The sequence below is a fragment of the Ursus maritimus genome, unplaced genomic scaffold, assembly GCF_017311325.1.
Source record: "Ursus maritimus isolate PB19 unplaced genomic scaffold, ASM1731132v1 scaffold_1, whole genome shotgun sequence".
In the NCBI taxonomy this organism is placed as follows: Eukaryota; Metazoa; Chordata; class Mammalia; order Carnivora; family Ursidae; genus Ursus; species Ursus maritimus.
In genome coordinates, this window is record NW_024423343.1 from 56,639,634 (window position 1) to 56,667,234 (window position 27,601).

General features: G+C 35.1%; 2 protein-coding genes and 1 long non-coding RNA gene across 4 annotated transcripts in view; 2 read left to right on the top strand and 1 right to left on the bottom strand.

The window, feature by feature from the left end:
• The window catches only part of LOC103659579, a 28,637-nt gene extending 3,966 nt beyond the window's left edge, over positions 1-24,671 (top strand). Inside the window, exons 2-3 of the long non-coding RNA XR_005838431.1 lie at positions 7,199-7,249; positions 24,645-24,671. This is a non-coding gene — a long non-coding RNA (uncharacterized LOC103659579). The remainder of the gene's footprint in view (positions 1-7,198; positions 7,250-24,644) is intronic.
• On the bottom strand, positions 1-27,119 carry SCRN3 (secernin 3). Of its 2 annotated transcripts, none has more exons than XM_008687134.2 (8): positions 26,972-27,119; positions 24,863-25,032; positions 22,967-23,148; positions 21,742-21,941; positions 18,213-18,425; positions 7,192-7,354; positions 5,827-6,007; positions 1-1,219 (listed from the first exon to the last, which is right to left on the bottom strand). In XM_008687134.2, exons 2-8 carry the CDS (start codon positions 25,019-25,021, stop codon positions 1,049-1,051), a joined length of 1,269 nt encoding a protein of 422 aa, XP_008685356.1. In that variant the 5' UTR covers positions 25,022-25,032; positions 26,972-27,119; the 3' UTR covers positions 1-1,048. The 2 variants fall into 2 exon arrangements, with proteins under 2 accessions (XP_008685356.1, XP_008685357.1); XM_008687135.2 differs by lacking the exon at positions 26,972-27,119 and adding an exon at positions 26,845-26,939.
• The window catches only part of CIR1 (corepressor interacting with RBPJ, CIR1), a 38,180-nt gene continuing 37,666 nt past the window's right edge, over positions 27,088-27,601 (top strand). The window contains exon 1 of the mRNA XM_008687136.2: positions 27,088-27,220. Coding sequence (XP_008685358.1) covers positions 27,149-27,220 — 72 coding nt within the window. The 5' untranslated portion in view covers positions 27,088-27,148. The remainder of the gene's footprint in view (positions 27,221-27,601) is intronic.

Genomic DNA, 27,601 nt, shown 5'->3' on the forward strand with positions numbered 1-27,601 from the left:
TATCTCTGTTGAATAAATAAATAAAATCTTTTAAAAAAAAAAAAGGGTTATAATGCAAGAAATTTATAAAAAAAAAAATACCTAAAATAGATATTCCTAGAAACCAATAAATAGTGTTATTTTGAGTTGGATTTTTCTTTTGTTTACATTTGCAACTTTGAGTCTTACTAGGTAATCTCTATGTCACTTTAACAAAGTTTTATAAACTTTGGGTAGATATTACTCATTTATAATGTTCATAATACACTATACCCTATAATGTTCTTAATGTTCATAATACACTAACAATCCTATTTCATTGCCACTATCTCACTCCTGTTGCTGTTTTCACTGAGTGAACAGAAATAAAATTTGAGAAAGGTTTGAGACACAGAAACAGTATCTCCTAAGGTCTTGGTTCCCTTATCCCATTTCCTAATCCCCAGACAAGCTCTTCTAAAAATATTAAAAGCCTTTAAAGGTGCATAGCTGAAAAACTGCTTGATAGAGCTAAAAGCTCACCGGTCAGCCAAGTCTTGACAAAAAGCATGTTTGAGTTTAATAAAAGTGTATTTGTAGAATTAATACACTATAATAAGACAATGTGTAAATCTAGAATATTTTGTTTCCCTAATGAGAAAAAACTCATTACTTGAGAAACAATATTTTCCATTACTGAAGAAAAATTTTCTTTCTTGCTGCAAATGAGAAAATTATTTGAGGACAATACATAACTATAATAAACATAAATCTATGCATTATTTTAACTCTTTATGCTTTATACAGAATTGAATATTTAATTATTATAATTTTTAAAAAGGTATTAGGGCTAAAACAAACAAACACACAAGTAAATACCTGAAATACCTCCTGGCTATCCCATGAAATATGTGCCTAATTCCAATGTTATTTTCTTTCTCAATATTTCAGCAAGGCTATAGGTAGTTCTAATAGGTCATTAACATAAATGCTATTAAAGAATAATGAGATCTGCTCAAACTAGATTATATCATTTACCAAGGTGATAGATTCTGACTCTGAAGAAGATTGCTGACAATTTATCTGACCACTAAGGACTAATGTTTGACTTATAAATTCTAATTTCATTTTTTGCACACTGAGGAAAGAGATTAACAATTTTATCCACATCAAGATGCTTGTTTTGAAGAATTGATTCCATCTCTTTGAATAGTTCTTTCTCCAGTTTTCTCATGTTGTCCAACAAGGTTTTGGCTTTTTCCTGAACAATTAAAAAATAAAAATAAATAAACACACACACGTACAAGTCTAGCCAAATTCCAACTCACCTCTACAAACAAGATTTGTTCATTCAGGTTTCCGCTTCTAGGTTGGTTTCCCTACTCTTATTCTTTAGATTTAGAAGGAATTAAATTCTTTAGGAAAAATCATTGTTCTAGATTGGATTAATAGATTAACCCCAATGTATTAGGTATTTTTAATAGAAAAGAATAATTGTATAGGATTAGTCTATAAGCAAGAAACCTAAAAGACAAATAACAGGACCATTGAAATTATGATACTGTGTATGGGGAAGGTTGCTGAAAATTGATGCTAAGATATTTTTATGAAGTTGGATCTTCTATATTTAAAATCAGTATCAGATTAAACAAAGGAAAAAGAACAGCAGTATTCAAGGGAAAGGACAACTAAAAGAAAAGACATTTTCTTTATGATTCCTCCCTATGATAGCTCTCTGTTTCAAGAAGGGGGGGGGAAACGGTCATGACTTTTACAGAATGAAGCAATTTTTAAGTTACTGATGATTACCATAACCAGTTATAGGGTAGCTACTGAGAGAAAAAGTATATAAGAAGAAAGTTATTAAAAAATGAGCATAATTTTTAAAAATTACAGAGCAGAACTCCACAAAACAAAGATTCTTAACCTTAATGTGCATTTTTTTTTTAAAGATTTTATTTATTTATTTGACAGAGATAGAGACAGCCAGCGAGAGAGGGAACACAAGCAGGGGGAGTGGGAGAGGAAGAAGCAGGCTCATAGCAGAGGAGCCTGATGTGGGGCTCGATCCCATAATGCCGGGATCACGCCCTGAGCCGAAGGCAGACGCTTAACCGCTGTGCCACCCAGGCGCCCCAACCTTAATGTGCATTTTAAAATCAAATTGTATCAACTTTTTCTGAAGAAATGCTACATTACATATCAGTGGGAAAAATGTATTTTGTCTATAAATGGTATAGGAATAATTAGCTCTTAGAAAACAAAGTTAGAATCCCTACTTCATAACATACACAAAAATAAATTTCAGACAAATTAAATATTTTTTTCAAACACACACATATATACTGGAAGAAAATACTGAAGTTATATTTATTTTGAGGTGAGGCTGGCCTTTTGAAGCATAAAATCAAGATGCCTTAAAGGAAAAGATTAACAAATGTAATTGACTAAACTTAAAACTTTTTTGTCTGACAAAAAAGTTTAATAATAGGAATGCCTGGGTGGCTCAGCGGGCTAAGCGTTTGCCTTTGGCTCAGGTCATGATCCCAGGGTGCTGGGATTGAGTCCCATACCATGCTCCTTGCTCAGCAGGGAGCCTGCTTCTCCCTCTGCCTGCTTCTCCCTCTGGCAAATAAATAAAAATAAAATCTTAAAAAAAAAAGTTTAACAATAAACTGAGATGGAAATTTTGCAATACAACAAAGACTCAGAATTCACATATTTTTGCCTCTTTGAGGCAAAAGACAAAAACAGCCAAGAAACAACTGAAAAATAGACTAAGGAAAAGAAGAGGCAAGTCATTTAAGAGGAAATACTAATGGCCAATAAACTTCTGAGATTTTTAACCTCATTAGTAATCAAGAAATGTAAATTAAGGAGATGCCTGGGTGGCTCAGCCAGTTAAGCAGCTGCCTTCAGCTCAGGTCATGATCTCAGGGTCCTGGGATGAGCCTGGAGTTGGGCTCCCTGCTCAGCGCGGAGCCTGCTTCTCCCTCTCTCTCTGCCCTGCCCCACTGCTCATGCTGTGCACGCGCTCTCTCACTCTCTCTCTCTCAAATAAATAAAATCTTTAGAAAAATGTAAATTAAAAGTCAGTAGCATTGACTCGCTCCAAGACAGGAAAGTAGATTAGAACCAGAGAAAGACAAATACCATATGATTTCACTTAGATGTGGAATCTAAAAAATAAAACAAACGAATAAGCAAGCAAAAAGCAAAAATAAACCCATAAATACAGAGCAAACAGACTGAATGGTTGTCAGAGGAGAGGGGGGTGAGGGGTGAGCAAAATGAGTGAAGAGAAGAGGGAGATACAGATGTCCAGTTACGAAATGAATAAGTCAGGGGATAAAAGGCACATAAGGAATACAGTTAATGGTACTGTAATAGCATATGGTGACAGACGGCAGCTACACTTGGGGTGAGCAAAATATAATGTACAGGGTTGTCCAATCACTATATTGTACCCCTGAAACTAATGTTAACACTGTGTGTCAACTATACTTAAATTTTTAAAAAAGTAGACTAGAACCTTTGACATTTCTTCCCTCAAATTCTATTGTCTTTCCACTGCTTTCTGTTGTCAATCAACATTTAATGCCTATTAAATAAAGCCTAAAATAGTAACAACAGCTTTAAAATTTTAATTTCAGTATTATTAGAAAGATGTCAATCAGCAATTTAATTAAACAAATATTTAATAATAAGTCTACAAAACCAACCTTCCAGAAGCAATATTGAGGGAAAAGGAAGCTGACAACTCTTCAGAATTATAGCAAGCTATTAGTGCAGGGTGCGGGCTCCTCAGGGAGGAATGAGGGAAAATACCCCAGAGAAGACAGTCTTGAAACATATCACTGAGGAACTTGAGCAAAGGCAAGAAGAACCAAAGGGCTCATCATTCTTCACAGGGCTGTGCTGAGCCTGGAGGGTAAGCCAAGCCCACGCAGTGTCTGACACCATGGCCAGTGGATTGGGCTCTCATCACATTTAATGGGCTCCTAGAACAAATTGCTTGCCTCTCACTCCATGCCATCAGGCTACAAAAAGTGTTTACGCTCTAGGTTGTGTGTGTGTGTGTGTGTGTGTGTGTGTGTGTGTGTGTGTGTTTTCTTAAGATTTATTGGAAGGAGGGGACAGGCAGAAGGAGAGGAAGAGAGAGTCTTAAGCAGACTCTGTACGATGCTGGGCTCCATGTCAGGCTCAATATGATGACCCAGAGATCACGACCTGAGCTGAAACCAAGAGTCAGACGCTGAACTGACTGTGCCACCCAGGTGCCCTTACACTCTTAAGTGAAAACAAAGTAGCCCAAAATAAAGCAAGAATAGTGTCAAGAATTCACAGCAAATAGGTCTAGAGAGAACTCTCTGCTTTAAGCATAAGCAAAGCAGGCAGGGGAATGGCAACTGTGCAAACATACTACAGACAAACGTAAATAAATAATTACTTGGAGGACAATTAATTTAATTCATTTTATGTAGAAAGAATGTAAATGTTGATACCTTGATGAAGTAAAAGGAATTACAGGCAATAGAAATCAGCAGCTGGTATAAACAGGTGAGAAAAGGTATAAGATGGCCAAGTTTTTCCTTCGTTGAGGGAAATGAGGTGAGGTTCTATCAAACACCTTTAGGTAGCCCCTCCATTTCCTTCTAGTCTATTTTATCTCTGGGGCAGAGAGGGAAGAGGGCAAGAGGGCTAAGAAGTATAGATATTATAAAACTGTCAATCTATGTATGTATCAATCTGTCCCCCCAAAATATATCTACTTACTTCTTGAGATGAGATTTTGGATGATATGTTAATCTTCTATAATGCTTACATTTAAAAATCACAAGCATTTATCATTTTTTTAAAACTCCAAATCATTATTATTATTCTAAGTCTAAGGGGTGTTAAGTACTTTCCATTAAAATTAATCTAAGGCTGTATGATTAAGAACCTTATGTAAGAGACTATGTTAACTGCCCTAGCTTTGTCATTTTTGGTGTGAGATATAAACGAAGCGAGCTGCTTAAGCTCCCTAAGTCTCAGGTTCCTTATCAGTAGAATGGACATAATAATAGGAGCTACTCATAAAAACGGAAATAATAATAGGAGCTACTCATAAAGAGTGTGAAGATTGAATAAAATATTCGGTGTGATGCTACCATGGTGCTGGTGAATAGTAAGTGCTCAGTAAACGTTAGGTACTGTTACTACATTTAATAGACTCAATTTCCCTAAGAGATTCACAGTGCATTCCTTTTTGTTTTTTTTTTTTAAGATTTTATTAATTTATTTATGTATTTAAGAGAGAAAGAGCCCCATGAGCAGGGCAGATAGGAGGAGATGAGGAGAGGGAGAAGCAGGCTCCCCGCTGAGCAGACAGCCTGATACGGGACTCGATCCCAGGACCCTGGGATCATGACCTGAGCCAAAGGCAGATGCCTAACTGACTGTGCCATCCAGGCACCCTCACAATGCATTCTTAACCATTATTTTTAACCTTTGGTTACAGCTCTACTATAATCTAAGCATCTAAACTATTTTTAAACCTGTTTTTAGATGAAGGAAGGAAAGAAAGCTGAAATTCCGAAGTTCAAAATGTGGATTGAACCATACTGGAAACTATTCTTTTTTTTTTTTAAAGATTTTATTTATTTATTTGACAGAGAGAGAGACAGCCAGCGAGAGAGCGAACACAAGCAGGGGGAGTGGGAGAGGAAGAAGCAGGCTCTCAGCGGAGCAGGGAGCCCGATGCAGGGCTCGATCCCAGCACCCTGGGATCACACCCTGGGCCAAAGGCAGACACTTAACGACTGAGCCACCCAGGCGCCCCTTAAACTATTCTTAATGGTAAAACAGAATATAATTTAATCATACCTCCTTTTTATCTATTACTTCCAATGCCTGTTGATGTTTTTGGTAGAGCGGGTGTCTTCTGTCAGGCTTAAACTGAAAACGTGGCTTCTTTTTAACTGGATCTTCAAGTTCAAATGTTGGTGAACTGGTATCCAATAGTTGTGAAATATTTGGTACAAATATGAAAGGCTTAAAAACGGATCTAGAAGAAAAAGTCTTCATTAAATTGGCTTGTGGGGATATAAAAATATTCAGCATTATTCTAAATCTTTTAAGATTCCCTCTAGCTTCTATTAATTTGCTACATCCTAATTGTTCCTGTCATACTACTTATACCCATGTCTGTCTTTCCTGGTACACTGAGCTCTCCTCTGGGGCTGGAGCACACTTTATTTAGCCCTCCGTGAACCTAACAAAGGGCCTGGCACAGAAACAGTGCCAAGTGGAGTTACAGTTCATCATTTTCTACTGCAAACTCCACAGCCCAAGGGTAAGATCAATCCTCAGTGTTATAGACTGAGGTTTAGGATTTGGAATGAAAATCAGCAGCAGTATTAATAAGGTATTCATGAGTCTCACTCCATCTTCTTGAAAATATCTTTAATAACATGAAAGAGCGTAACCGTAGGAGATAGTGAATATAAGATCACTTCAAAATGTAATGTACATTAAGTTCTATGAGAGACACTAATGACTAAAGATAGTCTATACAAATCCTGCTTTAGATACAGCTTCAACTACTGACAGTTTAAATTTTATATGCATGTATTTTCTAGATATGAATAGATAAGTAACCATCTAAATCTGACACGACTACATCATTTAATCTTTTTACTGTTGTTAATCATCTAATAATGCAATACTGAATCTGCAAAAGAAAACCATCTACTTTTTTCTTCTTGACAAATTTAAATATATTTGGGGAAAGAGAGTAGGGATAACTGCATACAAGACACTATTAACATTTTGTCCTATAAAAATGAGAATAGTTATGGCAGTTATATACATATGGAAATGGCAGACTACACCCTGAACAGAAAATGCATCCAAAAATTAATATCATATTTGTGTTAAGAAAAATTTAGCCTGGGGCACCTGGGTGGCGCAGTCGTTAAGCGTCTGCCTTTGGCTCAGGGCCTGATCCCAGGGTCCTGGGATCGAGCCCCGCATCAGGCTCCTCTGCTGGGAGCCTGCTTCTTCCTCTCCCACTCCCCCTGCTTGTGTTCCCTCTCTCGCTGGCTGTCTCTCTCTGTCAAATAAATAAATAAAATCTTAAAAAAAAAAAAAAAGAAAAAAAGAAAAATTTAGCCTGGCAAAATCACCAACAGACTAATGACTACCCTACTCCCTGACCACTTGCTGATTTAAAATATTTTATGACTTTACCTCTCAGGATCAGGAGTCCCTGTGAAGAAGTGAATGCAAGGAATGCTGGAGTCTTGAGGTAAAATAGAAACCATGCTTGCAGTGGTCAGGAATTCTCCCTCCATATTAATGCCACTTGGTTTATCTCGGAGAATTTCCATCATTGTTTCAAAAGTTATATTTCCTAGGGAAATCATTTTAAAAATCATCAAATACATATGAATTTGTAGATTGACATACTGTAAATATGAACTGCTTTCTCTATTGATAATATATAAAATGAGATAATGGTCTAGGTATAAATTAGAGATTGACTATAAACAAAGTTTGTATCATAACTATTAGATTAGTCTCATTCTACTGTTATAAGGAAGATTTTAGAAAATATAAAATACAAAGTCTCAAAACCATTATATCAGGTAAAATTGTAACTTACTAAGAAAGAAAAAAATGCAATATACACTCAGTTTTGTTGCCCTTAACAAAACTTTTTAAGGTGTGTTTAGTTAGCAATGAACTGACAATATCAGTAACTACTATCTGAGTCTATCTATTCTGGGAACCAAATATTAAGAGAACATTGTGCTTGGTTTCCAATATTATACAAGATGTTCTTTATAAAATAACATATTCCTTTTCCTGTAATAATTTCTGTACCTGACATTAATACCCTTATCTGAAAGTGTGAATTGTAACCAGAGTGGGAATGAAGGAGACCAAACACATTATTGGTTAATGGAATTTTAATGAACGTAATTCTGCTGGACTACTTAAACAACTTAAAAGTCCATTGTGTGTGATGAAAATAGACGGCATTATATTTTGTTTTCTCTTTTCATATGTGAAGTTTGATATTTTAAGGAGTTTTTTATTTTAGAAAAATAGAAAAAAATCTATTTTATCTCTTTAGTAAACACAACATGGCCATGGTTACAGAGAGCCTCAGAATTCAGAATGTATTTGCAAGGCATTTCCACCAAAAAATTTAAAAAGCCTATCATGCCTTCAGACAGCTCTGCTCCTTGCTATACATATCCATAGTCAAAGATGTGGTTCAGGAAATAACTACCTCATGACAAGATGAATAATCTTACTCCTACACAACACAGTCCTCCAAAAGTAGCCCAAATACCTTCTTCTAACATGTCATAATTCTCTTCCCAAAAATTTGACTCTCAATTCCCTCTGAATCAAATTAAAATTAAAACTCCCTCAAATTAAAACTTACCATTAAGCTTAATTGAAATAAGCTTTTCTTTCCTATAAGCATTCCTGATCTTTTGTATATTTTGGTCCTATCTCTGCCATTAGATTATAAATTCTCTAAAGACAAGAATGGATTTTTCTCTGTTTAGTTCTCATTCATTCAACACATACTTATTGAGCATCTACTAAATGCCACACGCTGTCCTAGGAAATGGAGAGACAGAGAAACAGACAGACAGATAGATACTGATTCACTTTGACATAGATATGTAGCTCTGTGAATGTAAAGAAGTGAAAGTCCCCGGTCCAATTTCAGTTGGGGTGACCACTGTTAACAATTCAAAAAAAGATCTTTCCTGAAGAGTTCAGAATAGATTTAAAAGCCTTCCTCTGAATAAAACAAGAAATTCTCATTATCAAAAGAAAATGATCCTAGAAAATAGCCATATAAAGTAGCACGTTTAAAAAAGAATAAAAATTTCATGGTAAATAGTGGAGGAAAAGGATTGATCAGGTCTTTAAAATGAAATAATATTACAAAAATAAATTTATATAAGCTTATAGTTAACAAAATTTAGGTTAGAATTTTAATATACTAATTCTTAGAAGAATAAATCAAGTGTAATTTTTCCAAAAAAGTGGTAAGAGAATATAATTTTACTGCAACATAATCATAAAGATAATTTTTTAAAATTATTTATTTGAGAAAGTGAGAGCACGAGTGGAGGGGCAGAGGGAAAGGGAGAAGCAGACTCCCCGCTGAGCAGGCAGCCTGACTTGGGACTTGATCCCAGGACCTTGAGACCATGGCCTGAGTTGAAGGCAGATGCTTAACCGACTGAGCCACCCAAGCGCCCAAAACCTACTAATTTAAGTCTCTGTCTGATGAGGCTAGTTTGTGAATACCAGTGAGTCACTTTCTACTGTCTCCTCTCTCTCGGTTTTCAGTCATTTAGTCTTATTCCTTGGCATGTCTGATAATTTTTTTATTGAATGTTGGACACTATGGATGAAAGTCTGTAGAAGCTCTTCATGATGTTTTCCTCAACAGAGGATTTAATTTTCTTCTGGCAAACGGACAGAATATAAGTAGATTACCTATTGATCCAGTTGAGACTGGTATATTCCCTATTGTAGCTTTTCTGGGGTCTCAACTGAAAGCCTGGGGTGTTTCCCAGGCCTCTTCCTGGTTCACTATTAGATCTAAGTTTTGTTCCTAAGGCCTTGTGAGATTCCCAAATCTCTACTTAGTTTCTTAGGCTCTTAGCAACTACTTTTGTCTTGATTTCTCAATGTCTCATCCTACATTTGTGCTGCTTAGAAGTCAAAACTTGTTTTAAGGAGAAATTGTGACGTAGAAGGTCAGGCACTTCTCAAAGCGTAGCTAATCTTTTCTCAATCTCTTGGATCTAGGCCCTCAGGTCCTAACTGTTTCGGGTGTTCACCTATACCTTCAAACAGTGGCTTTTATTTCTCCAGCTTTTATAGTTATTCTTGGGGGGAGGTTAGTCTAATAGTAGTTACTCCTTGATAACCAGAAGCAGAAGTCCAGGTTAGTGCTTTTAACCGCTCCACTATTAAGCCGCCCATCAGTCCCTTTTTACCCTCAACTAGTATCAATTTTTCAGTAATAGTAACGAACATGATAGACCCATACTGTAAAAAGTAGAGTTAAAAAATACATAAAACATATAGTTCCTGCCATTAGATATTTTCAGATACTTTATATTGGAAATGTTTAACTAATGCATTAAAATTAGTTCCAAAGAAACAAATAACTTTCATTTAACACAGTTGGTTGACCACAGGTATTTGTTTCCTCTCTCCTAATACCCTATTACAATGACAGTAAAGAAATAAAAAATGAAATAACTCACAAAGACAAAGAGAGCATGAGAAACAAGAATCCTTTCCCCATTCCCACGATACATGGGAATAATTAAAAGGAAAACCTTACAGCAAGTCTGTGCTCAAAATGTGATTCTGTGACATTTTAAATTAAAATAAAATTGACTTCCATATAAAATAATTTAATGTTACACCTTCAGTCAATCATATACGTTACCAACTGTTTCACGTTAATGGCAAATTTTCCATTTCTCCTTAGGGTAGCTATGACTTCAAATTCAAGAAAAATAATTTATAGATAACTTGTTATAAGAACGAATCTTTCTGTTAATTTTGAGCAAATGCAGGAAGAAAAAAAGAGGGTGTATTTGAAAACAGCCCTTAACATTAAAACTAAACAATAAAGCAAAAGCCTACCATCCACACCTATCTATCAGACACATAGCTTCCGCACCTAGTGAGATTTTAAAATGATTCAAATCTAAATTCCTATAAATGGCAAGTTTTAATGAAAACAGTGTCAGAACCATAACACTGCAATAATACAGGTATTATGAAAATGTTTTCTGTATTCAAAACCTACAATTCTCAAAATGAAGGAAGGATTTACATGATCACTTGAGTAGGATAGCTGTAAGTAATCCACTAGCAAGCATTGAATAAGTACTGAGACTGCAGTAGCAGGGTTCAGTAAAATGAATGCAAAACACAGGGTGCAATTTCACTGCAATTTAAACTAGTTATTTAAAATACATGAGTGAATATAGATACAATTTGGATATACATGCAGCACAGTTAATAGCTATCAGGTAGCTGGAAAGAAGAAAGGTAGGCTCTTCCATCTAGAAAAATCATAGGAAAAATTAACTATAATGTACTACTAGACAATTTTCTATGAAAGTATTGGAAAGACATTTATTCTTTTGGCAAAGCACAGAAAGCTGGATGAACTGTACTTTCTACTTGAGGAGAAAAACAAGTTTCGTGTCAGATGCAACTCTTGCTATAATCACGTATGCATTTTAAATCTATGTATAATCAAGCTATTTTGTAGTTAAATATAACAGAATTAATTATTATGATACATTGGTTAATTTATTTATAATTACCTCTATTTTTTCTTTCTTTTCTTGACATTTTCCTCTCCACCTTAATTATGTGTTGTTATTCTTCACTTTTTTAGGAATACTTGCTAAATTATGTCCTGAGCCTCTACGTTTATTGCCAGAAAAAAGTACACAACAGTGATCTTTGTTAAATTATCTGTAAGTTACAATTTAATTCAACTAACAATACTTTGTTAACTTAATCAAAAAATACGTATTAAACACATACAACATACTAGTGCAAGACACTGAATGAGGTGCTGAGAGAAATATAAGCTCAAATAAGAGAGTCCATTTTTTTCGGTTTCATGGAGGACATAAATGAAGAGCAGTTTCCTCATTTGTGAAATGAAGATAATACCTACTTCACATAGTTCCTGAGAGAAGACAGTGCAATCATTTAGCACAGTGTCCACCCCAATAGCTTTTAATAAATGGTAATTGTACTGCAAGTGCTACTCAGTCTCTACTTTTACAATAATAGTAAGTCTAAAAATCCTTAGAATAACACATTTTAGCATTTTCTACATACCCATCCACATGAAAAAAAAAAGACAGTTTAAATAATCAATTTATAAAATGACAAACTAACATTAAGAAACCTTATTAAAAACCTTTCAAATGATAAGACACTCTTCTGGAGAGCAAAATATAAAATACTAAATATTTTGAAAACAATGACATTATGGCATTCTAAAAATATTGTCACAAACTTTTTTCTGTCCTACCAAATAACTAACAGATTACTAATGTGCTTAATGAATACCTAAGAAGCAAATATCAATCACTGATCTATGTCTGAGTAGTTGCTTTCTGATTGGTTTACAGAACCATTTTATCCTTCAAGTGAAGGAGAATATATTAGTTACATATTTTGAAATATTAATGGAATCACCCATTTAGTAGTTAACTGCCACCCAATAATCTTCTAAATAGAAGTTACTTTTCTGGAGCTATCTGGAAGCAAAGGGACAAAGATAAACTACAAGTTTTTTTAAGAGTTGGTAGTAACCAAATATAAAAATGGAAGAAGATATATTAATAAACAGGCAATTTAAAAATTATAATTTTTCAACAAACATAAGAATTATTATAAGAACAATTAGACACATAAGAACATGTCTAATCTCACTAGTAAGAGATTTCTATTTTAAAATAATAACATGCCATTTCTGCTACAAAATTTATCAAGGTTGACCAAAATAATATCCTATATTGATAAATATATTAGAATGGCACTCAAATATTGCTGATGGAAATTTAAATTGATGCAACTTTTCTGGTGGTCATTTTGGCAATGTTTTTCAAAAGCCTTAAAATATGCATATATGCTTTGACCCTACCTCCTACTTCTAGAAACATATTCTAGGAAAATAATCATGGGTGGGAATATAAATAAGCTATAAGCTTATTACATAATTTGCAATAATGAAAAACTAAAAACAACCTAAATAATGGGAAATTTGTTAACAAAAGTATGATTCATACAACTAGTCTTTACTATATAATAATTAAAATACAACCATATGAAAATAAGATATCAAAATTATAGAAAACTATGCATCTGTTAAAATATAAGAAAATTCTGAATATATTAAGATAGAATTATCTACATTATATATTGCTAACTAAAGAAAAGTTATATGCAGAAAAATGTGTATGGTATACTACCATTTCTGTAAAAAAAAGAAAAAATTACATATACATATTTGTTTCATTAAACATATATTATCTCTGGAAGAATATATAAGGGATTACCTGTGAAAAAAGAAATTAATATCTAGGGACGGGATAGAAGGAAATAACTTCATTGTATACATCCTGTGTGCCTGTGGATTTTGAATCATGTGACTATATTTCTATAAATAAAATATATATTAAATGACATGGGAAGGAGTTCTGCTTTCAATTAAGCTAAAAGTAAGCTCCTATCAGACCCACCCTCCCTTAGATAACATAAACTTGGGACAAAATACAGACCACCTGAAGGTTTTTTACAGTGAACAAAAGCATGAAAATTCTGGAGGGGGGACATTTGGAAGATGGGATGAAGCACAGGACAAATTTCCTATTTTTGTCTTGGCTTTAGCCTAAGGGAAGGCCTCAGTCAGTGCTGTGCAATATTGTGCAAGTATTTACAGAAAACCTTGGACTTTATGGCCTGAAGAATTAGAGGTCAACCACAGATACTAGAAAGTAAAAGAGGAATCCCATAAAAGACAGAGTTAGAAAAACCCCCAAATTATGTGCAAAAACAAAACAAAACAAAACAAAAACCCCAAAACACCCTGCCCAAATTTCCATCTGTTTTGTGAATCGGCAGACCGCCAGCTGCACAGCTAAAGATAAAAGAACGGAGCTGAAATTTGAGCTGCCCATCAGTAGAGTTTAAAGGTTGAGTACAACCAGTTAAACTGTGTAGAACTCTCAAGAGTTATTCCTTTTTAGGTGAGTTTTGGTGGCTTGTGGCTTTCAAGGAATGAGTTCATTTCCTCAAAGTTTGTAGTATTTCCCTGTTACCCTCCCAATGATGGTGGGGTCGATAATGATATTTCTTTACCTGACATATAACTTGTGTTGTCTTCCTTTTTTTCTTTGTCAAACTGTCTAGGGTGTATCAATTTTATTGAACTTTTCAAAGAACCAGGTTTTAGTTTGATCAATTTTCTCCATTGTTTTCATTTCAATTTTATTGATTTCTGCTTTTATCTTTATTATTTCCATCCTTTTCCTTGATTGGGATATTTGTTCGTTTTTGGTTGGTTTGTTTTGTTTTGTTTTGTTTCTTGAGGTGAAAGTTTAAGTTTATATTGTTGAGTTGAGACCTTTCTTATTATCAACCAGAAGTATTAAATGCTACAGATTTCCCTGTAAGCACTACTTCTGCTGCATCCCACAATTTTGGTATATCCATTTTCACGTCATTTCACTCAAAATATTTTCTAATTTCCCTCGAGACTTCTTTTTGACCCACAGATTCAAAATGTGTCATTTCCAAGTATTGGGGACTTTCTAGATATCCCCCTATAATTGATTTCAAATTTAATTTCATTATCACCAGAGACCATACTTTGTTATGTTTCTTTTAAATTTGGTAAGATTTGTTTTATGACCCAGGATATGGACAACCTTGGTGTATGTTTGACGTGCACTTGAAAAGAATGTGTATTACACTCTTGGGTGGAGTATCCTATAAATAATGGATTAGATCCAGTGGTTGATGGTACTGTTCAGTTTTTTTTATATTCTTGCAGATTTCCTGTCCAGTCGTTCTTCTGATAACTAAGAGAGAAGTACTGAAGTCTCCAATTATAATTGTGAAATTGCCTATTTCTCCTTTCAGTTCTATCAGTTCTTGCTTCATGTATTTGGAAGCTTTGTTGTTAGATGCATATATATATTTACCATGGAGACATAATAATCCCATTAAAATGACCTTTTTTTGATTATGTAGTATCCCTCTTTTCCCTGGTAATTCATCCTGCTCTAAAGTCTAACTCATCTAATATTTACATAACCAACCCAGCTGTCTTTTGATGAGTGTTTACAAGATATATGTTCTCCCATCCTTCTACTTTTCACCTCAAGTTAGTTACTCATATTTGGCAATAGCTGAGTCTTGTTTTGTTTTGTTTTTTAAGTTCACTCTCACATGCTCTGACTTTTAATTGGTGTGCTTAGAACATTAATACTTATAGATATGTTGGAATTCAAGTCTACATTATATTGCTTGTTTTCTGTCTGATCCTTCTGGTTTTTTGTTCCTCCATTTCCCCTTTCTTGCCTTATTTTTGAATATTTTCTTAGTATTCTATTTTAATTTCTCTGTTCAACTTTTTTTTCTATATCTTATTATATAGCTTTTTAAAAAGTTGCTCTAGGATTACAATATACATACTTAACTTTTCCACTTACTAGAATTAATATTTTAAAATTTCAAGGAGAATGTAGAAATCTTACCACCATACAGGTCTCCATGTACTCCCCTCTTTATACTGTGGTTATTCTGTGTATTATAGGATATGTAATGTTGGCTTATAACTGTCAGACATATTTTTAAAGTCTTAAAAGGAGAAACATAGTATTATATTTACCCAGACATTTATCATTTCTGTGGCTCTTCCTTCACTGTTAAAGTTCCACATTTCGCTGTGGTATCATTTCCTTTCTATCTAAAAAACTTCCTTTAAAATTTCTTTTAGAGCAGACTATTGGCAACAAAGTCTCTTAGTTTTCTTACATATCAGAATATTTTTATTTCTCCTTCATTCCTGAAGAATATTTTGGCTGAATATAGAATTCTGGTTTCACAGATCTTTTTTCTTAGAATTTTAAAAATGTTGTTTCATTGCCTTTAGGCCCCTATGGTTTAAAATGATAAACTCTCAGAAATCATTTTTACCTATATGTAATTAGTTTTTTCTTTAGCTGCTTTCAAGATTTTTGTCTTTGTCTTCAGTTTCTGGTGGTTTGTACATTTAGGCATGGATTTGAGTTTATCTTGTTTGAGATTTGCTAACTCTCCTGAATCTGTAAGTTTAAGTCTTTTGCGTTTTGACAAGGTTTCAGCCATTATTCAAAGACTTTTCTGCATCACACCATTCTCTCCTTCTGAGACTCTAATGACATGAATTTTCAGTACTATTCCACAGTCCCTAAGACCCTGTTCTTTTTGTTTGCTTGCTTCAACCTCTATTGTTCAGATTAGACAATTTCTACTGATCTGTCTTCATGTCCACTGACTCTTTCCTCTGTCATCTCCATTCTGCTATTGAGCCTACTGAGTTAATGTTTTACTTTGGTATTGTGTTTTTCAATGATAAAATTTCCAGTGAAGTATAGATTCTAATTAAAAGGCAGAACTTATCACAATGGTTTTTAAAAAGAAAAGACCAAACTATATGCTTTTTATAAGAAATGCACTGATAGTCTGAATACTGATAGTTTGAAAGCAAATGATAGGTAAGTATATGTCATGTAAACAGTAAGGAGAAGGCTGGGCTAAAATTGACTTCAAAAAAATGAACACTACCATGAGAAATGTTTCATAAAGGTAAAAGGACCAATTCACCAGGAAGACATAACAATTATAAATGTGTATGTACTTAACAACAGAATTTCAAAATACAAAGCAAAAACACACAATTCCATAAATAAAATTGGATATTTTCACACTCCTCTCTCAGTAATATATACAACAATACAAAAAAATTAGTAAAGGCATAATGATCACAATATCCAGAATGATCACGTCCCTAACTAGTCCTAGAATAAAGGCTACTCTAGAGCTATCCTAGAAAAGCTTAAAAACAGGCCTAAGAGAAATGATACTGTTCCACAGGTTACTTAACTAATACAAACTCCAACTTTAAAGGAATAAAACAAAATCCAGGATGCAACAAATAAAATCTACAATGTCTACTATCCAATCAAAAATTACCAGACACATGAATGAGCAGGAAAATTTGACCCCAAACCAGAAGAAAAGCAGATCAACAGAAACAGATCCAGAAATTGCAGAGATAATGGAGTTAGCAGACAATGAGGCTAAAACAGCTATTATAAAACAGGTATATGCTGAATATGCTCATCGAAGAAAAACATGAAAGTAATGAATAGAGAAATGGGAAATATACACAAAAAGTACCAAACAGAACACATAGAGATAAAAAACATAATATCTGAAATGGTAGTATCACTAGATGAGATTAACAACAGATTAGATAACACAGAAGAAAAGATCAGTGAATTTGAAGAATAACAATAGAAACTATCCATAGTAAATGTAGAAACTACATCCTTTTATCTCAATATCCACATAACTTAAATGTTTTCAATGGCAGTTACATGTAGATTCATTATAGCAGATTTCTCATTTGGATGGGAAATTTGAGTAAAATCTGATTATCTGTCATATCAAATATTCACATAGTGACTACAGACACACAGATGTGCTGAGATCCTGTATGACTTACTGGTTTAACCAGTGTTTGTTTCTCAGCACAGCACAGGTAGCCCCAGATGAGCCTACCAAATACCTGTAGCTCTGAGTTCAATCTCTCACCAGAGATTCTGCTGACCCAGAGCCTGAGACAACAGACAGCTCAATTCCAGGCTGGGACTCTGGGAAGGGAGCAGAATTGCATTTTTCAGATTCATAATCTTGGTAAGTAGTCCTGTTCCTGCTCCCCAAATAGGTCTTCACCTAGACACCTACATTCTCATGGATGTTAAAATTATTCTTTAAGGCTTATATCTGGTCCGGAACCCCCTCCTTGATACAGATAGGAGGACTGTGTGAAGAAGAGACACCTGAAATCTTGCCAACACTATGGGTTCTTTCTTCATTTTTGGTAGTTGTTGATTTCCTTTTCTTGTGTTCAAACCTAACTATATATATATCCCTAATGTTTAAATATTTTACTCAATATTTCTAGAATTGAGGAGAAGAGGGAATTCTTGCATCTGCTCACTTTGTCTTCTCAACTAGTTCTAGATATAACTTTTTCAGTAAGAAAATAACCAATAAGAGTATTATCAAAAGACAAATTAAAGAAACATGTTTCCATGTTCCAATAATTTCTGAGAAGAAAAATAATCCCAATTTTGTTTAAGACTATTAGTAAAAGCTGAAAAAAGGGGTCTGAGGATTGCAAATATATACTTGTCCTTCAAAAAGAATTATTATCCTCTCAGAATTATACAGCGCTTCACTCATCTCAAGAGAAAAAAGCTTATAATAATTGGTTTATAAAATATCAGTTTAATAAAACTGTATCTTTACTAAGAATAATTCCTTCAAAACCAGATTTTATCCTACCCACATTATACCCAGGCAAAATATAATTTTTCATTCTGATATTATTTCAATGATAAAATTACCTTTGTGTTTATTCAGAAGCTTGTAGCCTTCACAGTATCTGCCTGGTGAAATCATCATCTTTGCTGTGTCAAGATAAGAGTATGTTGCCGCAAAATCAAACTCCTTTTTACCATCCCACCAACCTTTCTGCTTAGCATAGTTTCTCATGTCTGGATGTTCCCGATCAATCTTGGTTGTTATAGAAAGCTGATTAGAAATATTACGAACTCCCTCTATTTTCAAAGAAGAGGGGAAGGGAAAAGAAAAATTACATTTAACATGTTATATTTATTTGTAGATTATGATTCTTAATCACTATTTATTTTTTTAAAGATTTTATTTATTTGACAGAGAGAGAGAGTGAGAGAGGGAACACAAGCTGGGGGAGTGGGAGCAGGAGAAGCAGGCTTCCCACTGAGCAGGGAGCCTGATGCAGGGCTCAATCCCAGGACCCTGGGATCATGACCTGAGCCGAAGGCAGATGTTTAACGACTGAGCCACCCAGGCGCCCCCTTAATCACTATTTAAATGAGAATATAGACTTCTGAATTTTGTACTGTGTACATCTCATCTATTACATACTCAAAAAGATAAATAGGGGTGCTTGGGTGGCTTGGTCAGGTAAGTGTCTGACCCTTCATTTCAGCTCAGGTCATGCTCTCGGGATCATGAGACTGAGACCTGCATCAGGCTTCATGCTGGGTGTGGAACCTGCTTAAGATTCTCTCTCTCCCTCTCCCTCTGTCCCTTCTACCTGTCCCCGCCCCACTTGCGCTCTCCCTCCCCCCCAAAAAAGATAAATGAATTACTTTTTTTAATTAAACTTTTTAAACTTTTTATTTTGAGATAATTATAGATTCACATACAGTTGTTTGAAGTAATACAGAGATTCTGTGTACCCGTTACACAGTTTCCCCCAATGGTAAAATATGGTATAATAGCACAGCTAAACTATTGGTGTTGATACAGTCAAGATATAGAGTATTTCCATCTCCACAAAGATCACTCACATTGCCCTCCTATGGCCACACCCACTTATCTACCCCCACTAACCTCTCATTAACCCCAGGCAACCACTGGTCTGTTACCCATATCTATTACTGTCATTTCAAGAATATTATACAAATAAAATCATATGGCATATAACCTTTTTTCTTTTTTCACTTGATATCATTCTCTAAAGATTCATCCAGGTTATTACATATATCAATTGTTCATTCCTTTTTATTGCTGAGTATTATTCCATAGTATGTATCAGTTTGTTTAACCATTCACAAGTTAAAGGACATCTGGGTTGTTTCTAGTTTTTGGCTATCATGGAGAAAGCTGCTATAAATATTTGTATACAGGCTCTTGTGTGAATGTAAGTTCCTGGGATAAATGCACAAGATTGCAATTGCTAGGTGGTATGGTAGTTGTATATTTAGTTTTTTTCTAAACTGCCAAACTGGGGCACCTGGGTGGCTCAGTCATTAAGTGTCTGCCTTTGGCTCAGGGCGTGATCCCGGCGTTCTGGGATCGAGCCCCACATCAGGCTCCTCTGCTGGGGCCTGCCTCTTCATCTCCCACTCCCCCTGCTTGTGTTCCCTCTCTCACTGGCTGTCTCTCTCTCTTTGTCAAATAAATAAATAAAATCTTTTAAAAAATAAAAAAATAAATAATAAATAAATTAATAAACTGCCAAACTGTTTTCCAGAGTAGCTACACATTCTTACCAGCAATGATTAAGTGGTCCATTCTCCACCTTCTCACCAGTGTTTAGTAGTATCATTTAAAAAATTTTAACTATTCTGATATAAGTAGAGATACCTCATTGTGGCTTTAGTTTGCATTTCCCTAATAGCTAATGATATTGAACATTTCATGTGCTTTTTTGACATCTGTATATCCCTTTAGGTGAAATGTCTCTTCCTGTCTTTTGCCTATTTTTCTAGTTGGATTGTCTTTTTACTGTTGAGTTTTGAAATTTCTTTATATATTCTTTATATATTAGTCTTTTGTAGAAATTACTTTTTTAAAATTAGTCATAAATAAGTTTAGAACAGAAATATAAGACTCCCAAAAATATCATGGCACTAAGTTATAACAAAATTTTCAACTAAAATACAAAACAGAAGAATAAAAACCAGTTCTAAAGAGACCAAAATGAATGAAATAAATCATAAAAAATGAAAATTGATAATGTTTTAAAACCAAATTAGAATAACAGTTTGTTAAGTAGAAATCAATTAAATTACTCTAACAAAGTCATACTTGGGATATTCTCACTACAAAAGCTAGAATAAAATCATGATAGAATCAAACAGGGAAGAGGAGTTTTCCATCTAATAGATAATTCGTTAAAATTTAATTATATAATTCTTGGGCTCATTTAGTAACAGGAAGAGAAACCAGCTGGCAAAGTTAATCTACAACTGGATAATTACGCTCAATGAAGGTATTCATTTTGAATAGCTAGGTAGGGCTATCTTTCTCAACAGAATACATTTATTCATTTCTCTCTTGCATTTAGCACACTTAATAAAATAAAGAGTGCTAGTGGTATTATCAGGTCAATTAGAATATAAGAAAACAGTCTAAATTCAATTTTATGTATTAGGCAAAATAAAAACAGGTAAAATATAAAATAAAATGTCATCAAAACAACTGGCAATGACTTATTTTGAAAAATAACATCCAAATCCTCCAAAGCTCAAGGCTACCTTCAGGAAGACTTTCCGAATTTCTCCAGCCCACAATGACTTTTCCTTTCTCTAAATGTTCACAGCGTCTATGCACCATTTAATATTTTCACATGTGCAAATTATCTCCTCTCTAAAACTAGGAGATCCAGGAGGTAAGTACATAAAAAGTACATGATCATGCTTGAGTATGAGGCTGTACTCTTACGAAAGAATATTGAACTGAGAGTCAGGATGGAAAGATTTAAATTCTACGTCTTTCAATCACTGCCTCAAGTAAATCACTTCGCATCTCCAGATTTCCTCATTTGAAGAATGAAAGGAATATATGGTCACAAAGAAACCATGAAAAAAATGCAAAGCATCCTAAAACAATAAAATTGTGTTATTTTACTCAATGTTTACGCTTTACTATTGCATCAACATATTCTTTTCAGCCACTAACTGACAGATACCAATCCCCAGCAGCACTCCCCTTTCCTCACCTCCATAACCACACGCAATAAATTAAAATTTCTGAGTTCAGCCCAAAGTTAAAAGAGGAAGAAATGGCAAAGGATTATTAAGAAGTGGAAAAGTACTAAAACAGCCAAGAAATGCTGCACAGAAAATATATACAGGTTATATAAAATTAATATCAGATGAAAAGGGGAGACCACCACCTTTTTCTTTTTTTCAGAGAAGTTCTTTGTAGTGCTCTTTCACTGTTAACATTCTTTCAAATGTTTTCATTTCCCCCACAGTTCAACCCTTCATTGCACTGGATTATAAATCTTGAGAAACAATTAAATGCAATGGCTGCAGCTAAGGGGGTTATTTTATTAATTATAAGGCAAATTTAAAAAAAATCATGAAAAGTTGTCCATACCTTGTACTTTTTCTGCAGCCCAGTACTTCCCTGCAGTCTCCAGAATCCAGGCTTCATTCCTATCAGCTATCAGGAAACTATTGTGATAGCTAAATACCATCCTACCCTCTGAACAATTTCCACCCTGGCCATATTTTTCTAATAGATCAACAATGACATTGAGGGCTTTTTCAGCTGTATCAGCTCTTTCAAGGCCAAGTCTAAAATAAAAATATAAAAGTTTTCAAATTAAATTTCCATCATTTCTCTTAAATAATTTCATGCACATGAGATTTTTTTGTTTATATTCAAAGTAAAACTTCTTTCAAGTTAACGGATAAACTGAAATCCAACTTCTAAGCCATTCCTTCTGAAGTCAGTTTGGAATCATGAAAACAAAGTCTTTGGAATCATAGATCAATGTTCAAATTCCAACTTGGTAATTTATTGGCAAGTTGCTTTATCTCAGTATCTCATCTATAAAATGAGGATAGTAATATACAGCCCATGAAGTTACTGTGAGAATTAAGGTCTGATAAAATATATTAGATACTTTACATAATTCACATAAATGAATCATAATTTTCAACTCCTTCCCTTCTCCCAATTAATGATCTTTGCATCTGCAAATTACATGCCAGTATAAGCATACTTTGGAAATACTGCAGGTTCGGTTCCAGACCACTGGAATAAAACGAATATCACAAAAAGCAAGTCAAATGAATTTTTTGGTTCCCCAGTGCATATAAAAGTTATGTTTACACTATACTACAGTCTACTAAGTATGCAACAGCATTATGTCTAAAAAACAATAACATATCTTAATTTAAAAATTAATTTAAAAAGACTTCATTGCTAAAAAATGCTAACCGTTATCTGAGCTTTCAGCAAGTTATAATCACTCATCACAGAACACCATAATAAATATACTAATAATAAAAAGTTTGAAATATTGTGAGAACTACCAAAATGTGACATAGAGACACGAAGTGAGCAAATGCTGTTGGAAAAATGGTGCTGATAAACTTGCCTGACATAACATTGCCACAAACCTTCAATTTGTAAAAACTGCAATATCTGTGAAGTGCAATAAGGCAAAGCATAAGATGAGGTATGTCTGTACTCTGAAGCATTTTAATACAAGCTATAAAGTATCAAGGTCCAAAATATGGGGAAAATAGGAAAATAAAACTTGTAAGAGTTTTAGACAAGTTCTATACTGAAAAAAATATAAGTAAAAAATAACCTGACAAGGTCCATGCCCAGTAGTGCCTCTTCATCACAAACTTCTTCTCTTCCCCATACAGCTTCATTCCCAATGCAAACTCCATGCTCGTTGGCTCCCATTTCTGCCCCCCATAACCAAGCTGGGCGACTAAGGACAACAGCATATGTTTCAGGAACTTGATCAATTTCGATATAAGTACACTGTGAAGAAAGTCATAGCAACAACCATAAAACCAAAAAAGAAAAAGTTATCAAGTTTCAGAATCTTACAATTCAATCAGAAGACATGCCCACTATGAAATAAAGTATAACTAACTTAACATTTTCAATAATAAAGTTACTACCCTTAAAACATATTCAGAATTGACCCTAAAGCTTTTACTCATTCAAATATTTATTAAGCATCTCTTATTACAAAGACTCTGCTAAGAGATATATTAGTTATAAAGATGAATCAGATACAGATCTTGCTTTCCAAAAACTAAGACTTATACACTAAAGAAAACACAATAAAACGTAAAGTATAAGGGCCATTAAGAAAAGTAAAAATGAGGTGCTGACGTAAGCTCAGGAGAGAGATGGTTTCTAGTTGTGAAATCTTGAAACATTTTGTAGAGGAAGATGTATTCAGTTGAAACTTAAAGGGAGTGGATCTCAATCTCAATGTCCATTATTTCTTAATTAGTGACATATGTCCCATATGGTAGCTCTTATGTACGAGAGAATTGCTATAGAAGCATATGTAACATGTGGAAGTCACCCATCTGGTATGTCTACCATAGTGAAAAGAATAAGAACCACTGGTTTACAGAATAGGAGAAATTTAAACATAAAGAGAGAAAGTGGAAATGGATCCAATAAATAGTCTCAGCAAAAGGAAAAAAAGGCCTATATACAGAAAACATCTAATATTTAATATATTTTAGTATTAGAATATCAATAAAATGAAATCTAAAAAAGCATAACTTAATAAAAGCATAATGTGAAACTTTTACTTTAAGTTTCATAGTGAATGGATTTTTAATAAAAATTGTTAAAGGATCTTTTAATTAATGTGTATACTACCAAATGACTGCATAAAATGCATGTTGATAGTATTATCACAGGGCCCCATAAGCCTTTTTTGGTGATAAAAACTGTTATTTCCAGAGACTGGAATGACTTTCTCTATTCTACACTGATCAGAATACTTTCTGCCCATCAAACTCGAGCTGAAACCCCAGCTCCTGCTAAAGACTTCCTTGATCTCTAGTCTGAATTAATTGCTCTTTCTCCACTGTTGTCACACAACTTGTTGCTCGCTCTTAAATTTAGCATTTAAACCACCCTACTTTATAACAGGGTTAGTTACCTATGTTACATACATCCTATTCCTCTACTAGACTCAAAGCTACTGGAAGACAAAACTGGTCTTGACAGCAGGCTTTAAATCCTTGCCCTATTTGACATGCTCGCGTATGATAAACATTCAAATATTTTATCAAAGAATTAACAACTATTTTTATTGTTATATCAGCTTCCTCCAAATCATTGAAATAAAAGCCCAGAAATCTAGTTCTGACTCAAATTATTTTTCAAATTGAAATCCTTGAATTTTTAACTTCTATAGTCCCTGCCAAATAGCTAGCTCATGATTTAAAAAACAAAAAACCTGTTTATGATATATTTTTTAAAGATTTTATTTATTTATTTGACAGAGATAGAGACAGCCAGCGAGAGAGGGAACACAAGCAGGAAGAGCGGGAGAGGAAGAAGCAGGCTCATAGTGGAAGAGCCTGATGTGGGGCTCGATCCCAGAACGCCGGGATCACTCCCTGAGCCGAAGGCAGACGCTTAACCGCTGTGCCACCCAGGCGCCCCTGTTTATGATATTTTTAAAGAAAACTATTGCCAGCAAAACATGTACTTCACCTACCTGAAGATGTTCTCTCGGGTTGTCATGAACTGCAGCAGGAAAATAAACTACCTCCTGTACTTCATCGCACAATCTATCTGAATTTTTTCCAAAAATAATCCTGTTACCAACAGTTGCTGGAGGCAATGCCACAAAAGTATCACAGGAACAAGGTTCCATTTTTTAAAAAACTAAAAAACATACAGAAGATGCAAAATAAAAAGAGAAAAACATTTTTAGTATATACAAAACACAGAATTTTACTTGATGACCAAGGGATGTTATTGCCATACCTAATAAAGGGTGTTCCTTAAAGTTTTAAACTTTATACTGTACTACAAAAATCAGTAAGAAAACGACTTGGGAATGAATCTTGTACTACAAGAAGCAGTAAGAAAATAGCAATGACCAGTACGACCTTCTAGTCTGTAGGTCAAATTTATCCTCTAAGATCTTCCTCTCCTGAAGTCTTCCCTGAATCTTCTTTCATTTCACTATTTCCATGTTTGGGAACCCCTGCACTTAACTCTATTGCTATGAAGACCATATCTGTGTACACATATGAGTTTCCATATTTGTGTACATATACGAGTCTCTTTCTGGACAGCAAGATCCTTGAGGGCTGGGAATATGCTTTATTAATCTTTGTATTCTCATCACCTGAACTTATGAAAAGTCCCAGTATTTCCTCAAACAAGAAGAATACACACAAATTATAATACTGAGAAGACTTAAATTTTAAAAGACTCACAGAATCAGACAAATACAAAATCATGTCAATAAAATTCCAAATTGTTGATATTTCCAGGAAGAAGTTCACATATATAACTTGTAAATCCTGTTTGTAGAATTTAATATCAAGATTGTGTCTTCATTTGTAATTTGGAAATTCTTAAATCCTCAATTTTCGTAGAACATATTTGCTTCCAATATGGACATACTGTTTTAGAATTTCCTGCTTTCCTTTATTTTATAATGCCCAAACCTTAGAATGGCTTTACACAACAGACGCTTGCAATTTAAAAACGAAATGTAAATCTAATAAATGTTTCATTCAAAAAACAAAATGACTCAAGTAAGAAAGAAACACCTTTAGAAAGAAACTCCTAAGACTTCTCTCTTTTCCTCAGTTATGGATAGTTCCTCAGTTATATCATAGTTGCCGTTCTTTTCTGCGAGAATTTCAACCTTTACGTCCTGGATCGCCTTCTCTTTGTGTTCCAAAGTTACTTCTACCACTGCCTAACCTTGGCAGGCTATTTAATCTCTATCTAAGCCTTCTGCCCCGTCGGTATATATCTCAGGAGGCTGTTATTAGAATTTAATAAGACAATGTGTAAAACTTTTTGCATAGTGCATGGAACATATCAGACACGCAAAAGAAAGCTGTTATAGTTATTATTGGATAGAAGAGTAAACTTCTCACAAAAGGTTTATTTTTGCAATCACACCCACTGCCTCTCTAAGAGAGGACTTGGTTGGTGGATCCCTTAACAGCAGTAGCAGCCACGTCCACCGAAAACCCTGGAGTCTCAAGGGCCGTCAAGCTGTACTGGATGATCTGCGCTAACTGCGGTCATCCGAGAAGCTAAGGAAACATGCCACCTAGTTAGGAAAACACCTAGCCCATTTAGAATGGAAACGTTCGAGAGCCTAGTACACATTAATCATTCAACAAAGGTTTATGAACATCTCTCTGAGCCAGACACCGTAGAGCCGGTAACAAAATAGAATCCTCGCTCTTGTGAAGTTGCCATTCTATTTTATATGCTTTAGTTCACTAAGAGTTTTCAGAAACATCACATCCTTTGATCCGTACTAACGTACTATACAGTTTGGGCGAGAATTACTATTTTCACAACGCAGACGAGAAAATCGGTGCGGAAAACTACGTAACTTGAGTCAGAGTCCACAGAATAAAGGGTTCGAACTCCAAACACCCCTTCCCACCCAGCACACACTCCACACCCCAGCTGGCAGCAGTCAGCCCGCAGCCGGCTCACCTCAGACCCCGGGCCCCTCCCGCAGCCCCTCTGTCCCGCCCGCGCAGCACTTCGCGGCTTCCCACTTCGCAAGTCCACTGCGCACGTCCCTCCCCCGTTCACGCCCCTCCCCCAGCCTAGGACCTACCCTCAAAGGAAGGGGGAAGGGCTTGCTGCGGTAGGCGGAGGCGACAGTTGCCGGAAGCTGTCACCTTTGACCGCGGAAGTTCCCGCTGCCCTTGGCGGCGCAGTTCCGGTTAGGCGGCAGTGTTTGTTTACGTTGTTTACGGGTCCAGCGGCTGCTTTCCCCACCTTAGGCTTTAAAATGGGGAAATCTTTCGCCAATTTCATGTGCAAGAAGGACTTTCATCCGGCCTCCAAGTCCAATATCAAAAAAGTAAGTAGGGAAGCCGGGGAGGGTTCTGGCCCTTGGCGTCTGGGTTCCCAGGGGCTGCTGGAGGTGAAAGTGGTGGTGTCTCCGGGATTCTTGGGACAGTCGCCTCTTACCCAGGCCTAAAGCCCTGGTCTTCTCGCCCTTTCTTCTTTGTTGAGAAACTCGCTGACAAAGCTGGCCCTCGACGCCAATTCTACATCGGCCAGCCTTCGTCTACTCAGTCGGCTTTTCAACTAGAATGTAAATCTTGATTCGAAGTCTGATCATAGGGTTCCTCGTTACTTCCTCAGCTGATTCTGGTTTTGTCTTTTCGGATCCCAGGGATCGTGGCTTCTGAACTCTGCCATCCTGTCCAAAGGTGATTCCCTGTTTATTTAAGATAGA

Bases quoted from the DNA above. Each gene is read 5' to 3' on its own strand.
- SCRN3 (XM_008687134.2), bottom strand. From the start codon at position 25,021: ATGGAACCTTGTTCCTGTGATACTTTTGTGGCATTGCCTCCAGCAACT. The intron at 21,942-22,966 runs GTTATTTTTTAC...TTTTTATTTTAG, and splicing joins CTGGGCATGGACCTTGTCAG to ACTTGGCCTTGAAAGAGCTG. The intron at 7,355-18,212 runs GTAATTTTATCA...TGATTTCCCTAG, and splicing joins GCTTCTGAATAAACACAAAG to GAAATATAACTTTTGAAACA.